The following is a 7,427-nucleotide window of genomic DNA, read 5'->3' as shown; positions in this document are numbered from 1 at the left end:
GTCCTTAACCCTTGTATATTATGTTTAGGAAAGTTTATGCATATCCAATTAAATATTGAAATAAAATCTACCAAGTGGGCCATATGTTGGGGCCGTAGACATGGGGGGGGGGTCTAGATTAGGCTTAAACTAGATTAGTTACTTACAAGTTGAAATCCAAGTATTTGTTAGGATTTCTAGTTAGTAGATATTTTTAGGAGGTGTTATGGTGTTCGGGGACCATAACTAGCTTGGAAATGTTAAAACAGTGCTTCTAGTGTAAATTTGGTGTTTCGGGTAGTGTCCGGTTGTTCGGTTGGTTACTGGTTCGTTAAGGTGCTAAACTTTGCAGTTTAGTGTGCTTTATGTACCTTTTGTGACACTTTTGATTTCCGACACTTAGGAAAGCATTCAGGACCATTTAACCATATTTCTGCATAATATTAGTGTGTTAACATGCTGATTTTTGCTGAATTATCACTTTGGGTGAGTTTTAGGCACTTTCCGGCACTTAAACTATCACTTAGAAATGCAGTTTTGTGATCCTTACTTTCCTACACACTATACTAGTGTGATACTTAGTTTTTGGCTCATTCTGTTTCTCAATGCACTGTCTATCTATGTACTGAGTTCTGTCAGCATTTTCCGGATTTATCTGATAACTGTGCTAACTGTACTTAATGCATCAGTTGAGGCAATAAAGCTTTCATGCAATATTGGTATGACATTAAACAATGTATGATGCACATGTATGTATATGGCAGTAATCAGAAAGCAGTTAATTGCAAATTTAGCATAGTCATTAAGCATAATCATGGTTAATTAATTGTACGGATACCTGAATTTTTGACAGTTGTCACAACCACCTCCCACCACCACCAGTTTATTTTAGAAGTCTATATACGTTAAAAAACAAACAACATTCTTCTTGCAGACTGCAGAGATTTGGTCCACCTCTTCTTCTACAGATGTCTGCAGATTTGGTCCGCATAGTGCAGACATTTTACCTCTTAAAAAACAAACAGCACCTAAGACTCCTTTTATACACGAAGACGTCTAATTGAAAAGTTTGTTGCCTGGGCAATGTAGGATTGTTTTTATTGAATTGTACTGCAGCAGCCTAACTTGTTTCTTTGTTTTGACCATAAGTTGTGCATTGTTTGCATCCATCTGATTTATGATGAGAATAAACTAACCATAGCACCAACTGAATCGACAAGTTCAGTCTCAAATATTATCCATACATTTTGAACATATTGGTTGAGGATGAGATGAGCACTTCATAGTTAAGTGCAAGGGTGCATGTGGGAGCAATCTAGGATGTTTATAAACCCCTAGTGAAGTTTCCACTCGGATAACTAGCGAAACACAATCGTGAGCTCCTATTGAGCAAATAGACACATTAATTGGTGCAAGTGATTAGACGTTGCAAAAACAATCAAGTCTACAAGATAGCAGCGAACTATAAGACTTTCAGCAGTTAACAAGGGGTCCACTTTTTATGACCTAAATGGTTGATTTTCTATTTGGGTCTTCTGTGACAAATTACACCTTGTTGAGGTCGAAGATCATCTTGCTAAAAGGTGTTTGAAACATAAATTAAGCATGTATTCTATGTATGTTCTTATGTCTTGCAAAGTGGAGCTACTAGCTTTCGAATGGGCAGTTAACGGTTGCATCAGCGAATAACCTTCAGTTAGTGGCTTCTTTGGACCCGAACCAGCCAGAGGGAAAAAGCGATGGTGAGGCCGTGTTGCTTAAGTTTAGAAAGGCACGAATCTCAGCTAATCGTGTATTGGGTTAGCTGGTAATTTTGAAGAATGTTCGACGGCTATAAAATTAACAAGATATTAACGCACAATCCAACACCCAAAAAAGTAACAAAATACAACTGGTCGCAGCCACAGACATAACATTGAAGGCAACTTAAAACTTGTTAAACAACCAAGCATAAAATTCACAATAACTGGAGACCATAATCATGTCCATAAAAGTAGGGGTCAAACCAAAGGAAACAAAAGATTCTGTGCAGCACAACTCGTTTTTTTTAGTAAAAATGACCTCCGTAGAGCTGTCAACTGTTATTGTTCTATTTCTTACCACGGAGTTTCACACCGAGGGCCCTTTCCAGTTTAGTGATGATCTGTTGGTTTGGTATAGCCTTCCCAGATTCATACTCCTGTATGATTTGAGGCTTCTCGTTAATAAGCTGCAACAATATATAAAAAGAATTAGGTTCTAAAGTTATAATCAAAAATCTAATAAGAGTTGGAAAAAGGAGACACGGAACCTGAGCAAGTTGAGCTTGAGTAAGCTTCTTCTCGGTTCGACCCTGAATGATAGCTTTCTTCAATTCAGTCGGTACCTTCTCATCTGTTATTGCAGATAAACTTATTACAAATGAGTGTCATAAAGTAATTACAACCATGTGGTGAGTTCATATGTGAACCATCTAATATTTAAGAACCAATTTTCAACCGCTGGATCATATTTCAATGGATGGTTGAGATCTCCCTCTCTTATGTCTTTGGTACTACATGAATAGCTGCCGTTCCGTATTTCTAACCATTTCATGATCTCACAGATCCAACAGTTATAATAAAATAAGGATATAAAGTGAGACACAAGGAATTAAGATGACTCACGGGTGAGATTTTCAGTCTCTTCATCAAGCTTTCTAGTGTTCAGTGAAGTACTGCTAGAAGCAGCCTTGTTTGAACCCGCGGCAGCTGCAATAGAAAAACTCAAGATCATTAGTTTTTATCACTTTAAACCAATATAAAGTTCATACGCTTTCACAAGCTTTCGCCTCTTGAATAGAAAAAAAAACAATATCATTTAGGTTGAGTCCAGGCTTGTTTTGTAGGCTGTTTTAGATCTCGGTTCAGACAACTTTTACGGAAATTTGGCATGAACGTGGCCTGAATTCGCACCTGCCCGAGAATGTGCCTATCCAGACGAGGCGCATATAGTGCGCTGAGCTTCAGCGCATGTCCAGTGCACTTTTGACAACATAGTAAGCACCAATAGCACAGAGCAACGTATATACAACAATTATGTTCTGAACAGGTTTTATAATACTTCAAAAGAATCAAATACGAAAAGCAACAGTTACATCAAATTGTTAAAAGGCTTCGTTTATCTAACCCTTTTGTTCATGACTTCATCATGCCCATAAAGTTTCTGGTCATCAGGATTCATAATAAAATTTTCATCTTTTGATAAAATCAAGATGGAACTCATGAAGCAATTGACATGAAATAAAGAAATCCCATGACTCTCTGTCAAAACTCGGTTTAAAAATCTGAAACATGATAGCAATTAGCAAATATACTTTGCTTTAACTAGAATCAATGTTTTAAAAACCGGTTCAAACCAGCCGGTTGAACCATCAGGTAAAACCGCCGTGTTTGAGCCAAATCCGGAATTTAAAACATTGACTAGAATGATCAAATATCATACAAGATACACTTACGTCACAACTAAACCCTAAATCAATTCAAAAAGAAACAAACAAATGAACATTTAAATATACAGAAAGTGCAAATTCATCCAAATAATAAAGAAATCCAACTCCATAAGTACAAATAAACCAGTAAACAACTAATATTGCATCTATCTACCCCTATAAACCAGTAAATAACCAAAATAAATCCACAAAACAAACAACACCAAAACCCTAGCTCAATACAAACACAAGTCCTCACAAACCATACAAATCGAACACATATGAAGCGTCCGATGATACTAAATTCATCGAAAACAGATATAATAATCCGTAAAGAAACAGAAACGACGTGTATGTATGAGAAAAAGGGGGGAAGAAATGGAAAACAAACCCTTGCGTACGGTCTCGATCTCAGCACCGGCGCGACGGGCGGCGTTGACGGCTTTCTCGTCCTTACGAGCGGCGGCGGTGGGGGCTTTCTTGCGGATCACCACCGGTTCCCAGTCCTGTGCGATGTGGCCTGACATGTTATTAGTCTACGAAGAAGAAGAAGATGATGAAATTTGTTTGTTGGATGGATTAGTATGAATGTGAGATAGAAGAGTGAGAATCTTAAATATCAAGAGTGCAAAAAGGGTATCATTTGGGGTGTTTGGTTGCATGGTCAAGTTATATTTTGTAACCACAAAGAAAGGTTCGTTTATTCTAGGTAAACCTAATGATAAAAGGTTATTCACGTCTGTAAAAGTAGATAATGTTAGTTACCCGGCCTATTGCTATTTAGCAAGAAATTCATCACCCGAAGACTTACTATAGTAAAACTTCTGCCTCAACCAAAAACATTTTTGCTCCAGGTAGATTTCCACACGTTATATGGTTATTGGACTCCCAATACACAAAAAAGGATAGCATGTTACCATCCATATTTTCAAACATTAATCAAAACTCCATTTAAACAATACTAAATAAGCACAATTCTCATTATTTTCTTATGTAATTAAAGAAAGAGTTAAATGTCATTTTAATCCCTATGGTTTGAGTTATTTTGCTAATTTAGTCTAAAGGTTTCATTTTTTATTCGTGGGTACAAAAAGGTTTCACTATTGTCATTTTAGTCCATTGGGTTAACTTCATCTATTATCGAGGTTCTCGGCAATGATAAATCTTCGTAAACTAAATCACACGTGTATATGTTGACATTTAAGAGATATACAATCAAGAAAATCAAATTTATACCGTACAATCATAACATATTATATGTGAACCGACTCATACATAGAAATCTTTTTTCGTTTTTTGGTTTATTTTATTTACTAGTCGCTGTATCTTTGGTTTTTCTGTTAACGAGAAGGTCAGTTCGGTCATTTTATATGTAATTCTGTTAAGTAGAAGAACAATTCGGCCATATAAAATGACCGAATTAGCCTTCTCGTTAACAAAAAAAATGGAAGAAGTTAACCCAGTGGACTAAAATGGCAATGGTGAAACCTTTTTGAACCCACAAGTGAAAAATGAAACTTTTGGACTAAACTGACAAAATGACCCAAACCACAGGGACTAAAATGGCATTTAACTCTTAAAGAAACCAATGTTTCAAAACATATTGTCTAGTTGGGATGAGTAGTGTTAAGTAGATATTGTATTATTAAATATTAGAGATTGAAGGAATATTTTACAGTTTTAGCTTGTTGACGTTGTCGATATCTATCTACAGAGACTTGCATTTGCACATCGTCGAGTCTATTCCTTGTTGCTAACATGTAGTGTACACCTTGATGTAATAGAAAAAACAAGTGACAATTATTAAAGTTGAGTAATAATGTAATACAACATTATATCAATCATGAAACCATGAAAAGCATTAATAATTCATTCATTCTTTTAAAACATCTTTTTTCATGATTCAAACAAGCATATCAAGTCATGTCTTCATTGTGTGTACTCCATTATAACTAAGCAAGTCTTTATTGTATCATATGTATTCTAACATTATTAGCATATCTTGTTTGTGTGGTTTAATTTTTCCTCATAATGATGTCTTGTCTATAAGGGGTGTTCAAAAAACTTGTGGCTCGCAGCTCGCTTGAAACTCGTTCGAAAAAAGCTCGAAGAGAGCTCGGCTCGAAATTGGCTCGGTTGTAAACAAGCCAGCTCGGCTCGGCTCGGTTTGTAAACGAGCCGAGCTCGAGCTTAGCCTAGCTTGGCTCGTGAGCTCGTGAGCTGGCACGATAAGGTTTACATCCTTCATTTTTTGTCCCACGTCGCTTAGAAAACAAAAACTAAGAGAGTATCTCCCCTATAAACGAAAGTAAAGACAATGTATAGAGTGAATTAACTATTTAAAGAGTAAACTTCCGTTTTGCTCCCTGTGGTTTGGTCATTTTAACGGTTTTGCTTCAATAGTTTAAAAATAGTCATTTTCCTCCCTGATTTTTCTAACCTATATTCATTTTGCTCCCAGCCTCTAACTCCATCAGGGAGGAAACTGGCGACAAACTCGAAAGATTAGGGAGCAAACTGGCGACAAACTCGAAAAATCAGGGAGGAAAATGGCTATTTTTAAACTATTGGAGCAAAAACGTTAAAATGACCAAACCACAGGGAGCAAAACGAAAGTTTACTCCTATTTTTACTTGCATATTTAGCCATATTGTTAAATTAAATGCCAATTATGGCTTTTAGTCTATGAATAAATTCATTTTAAGGGTTTTTAAGTAGTAAAGTTTGCGATTTTTTGTTAGTTCGAGCTAGATCGAGCCAAGCCGAGCTAGCTCGAATTCTAATCGAGTCGAGCTCGAGCCTCAAATCTCAGCTCGATTTGAAATTCGAGCTCAAGCCGAGCCAGCTCGAATCGAGTTCGAGCCGAGCTCGAGCTGGGTCTAGCTCGGCTCGACTCGGCTCGTTTACAGCGCTACTTGTCTAGTCCTTTTTTTTATCTTGTATTGATGCCACATGTGGTTATTTGTGAGTGTATTTATCTTGGTGCCACCCACAACTCATCACTGGTCTTTCTTGCTAAATCTTGGAGACTCTAGTTGGTTGAACAATATGGTAATCACTATTCACTACTTTAGTCACGGATGGAAAAAGATGATACAAGGATTTGAGATCGACTTTTAGACTACGGGGTGTGGGGTGTGGGGTGTGGGGCGTGGGTTGGGAGGTTAGATTGGCTTTAACGCTGGCTACGCCACACTGGCCAAGCATTGGGCATGGTGTTGCCCGCTTGGCGTGGGGATTGTGCCTGGCGTGGGGCGGGGGGGCTGGGTGACATGGCGGACTTTGGTTGGTTGGTTCAATGTAGCCATTTGGGATAGCCGTTGCCTAACAAAAAAAAAATTTAATTTTTACGTGGCTGGCCACGCCCAGCTAAAGGACGCCCCACCACACCCCTAATTTTTGAGTTTTAGCTTGTGGATCCCACCCTCGCCACATGTTAAGCAATGCCCCCAACCCAAACTCCTCCACAACCCATATTCTTAAATGTCTTATTGTGTCTGTGGGTGTTGGCAATGCTACCTTCAACATCAAATTCTTTCATCTGGACGAGTCACTACAAGATGGTCCTTCATTTTACCGTATCTTTTGCTTCAACCACATGTCAGTTATATTTTGCATTCATCACTAATACACTTTATCGTGGGGTGTGGGGCTTGGGTTGGGACGTGGGTTTGAGGAAAACGCCCAAGCCACCACCCCTTGGGGCTTGGGTTGGGGCTTGGGTTTGGGCGTGGCCCTTAGGGCTTGGGTTTGAAGCCGGGCGTGGGGCGGGCTTGGGTTTGATGTGGCGGCCTCCTATTCGCCTTGGGTTTTAAATTTTTTATATATAAATATAAATATATATTCTTTTTAATAACCTGCCAACCCACGCGGTGCACCCGCGCCCCGCCATACCCCACGGACACGTCACTAGACGGTGAGAGGGCTCGAACTCCACGTGTCAACTCATACCCCCAACCCAAGCCCCACCATACCCCACAGTCTTAATTTATATTAGTTG

General features: G+C 38.5%; 1 protein-coding gene across 1 annotated transcript; it reads right to left on the bottom strand.

Moving 5' to 3' along the window:
- Window positions 1–1,857: 1,857 nt before the first annotated feature.
- LOC110895203 (multiprotein-bridging factor 1b) lies at window positions 1,858–4,073 on the bottom strand. Its single transcript, XM_022142482.2, has 4 exons — window positions 3,819–4,073; window positions 2,625–2,708; window positions 2,270–2,352; window positions 1,858–2,188 (listed from the first exon to the last, which is right to left on the bottom strand). Exons 1-4 carry the CDS (start codon window positions 3,952–3,954, stop codon window positions 2,069–2,071), a joined length of 423 nt encoding a protein of 140 aa, XP_021998174.1. The 5' UTR covers window positions 3,955–4,073; the 3' UTR covers window positions 1,858–2,068.
- Between the last annotated feature and the right edge of the window lie 3,354 nt (window positions 4,074–7,427).

Source organism: Helianthus annuus, chromosome 12, assembly GCF_002127325.2.
Source record: "Helianthus annuus cultivar XRQ/B chromosome 12, HanXRQr2.0-SUNRISE, whole genome shotgun sequence".
NCBI classification, from domain to species: domain Eukaryota; kingdom Viridiplantae; phylum Streptophyta; class Magnoliopsida; order Asterales; family Asteraceae; genus Helianthus; species Helianthus annuus.
This window is presented reverse-complemented; position numbering and strand designations above follow the sequence as displayed.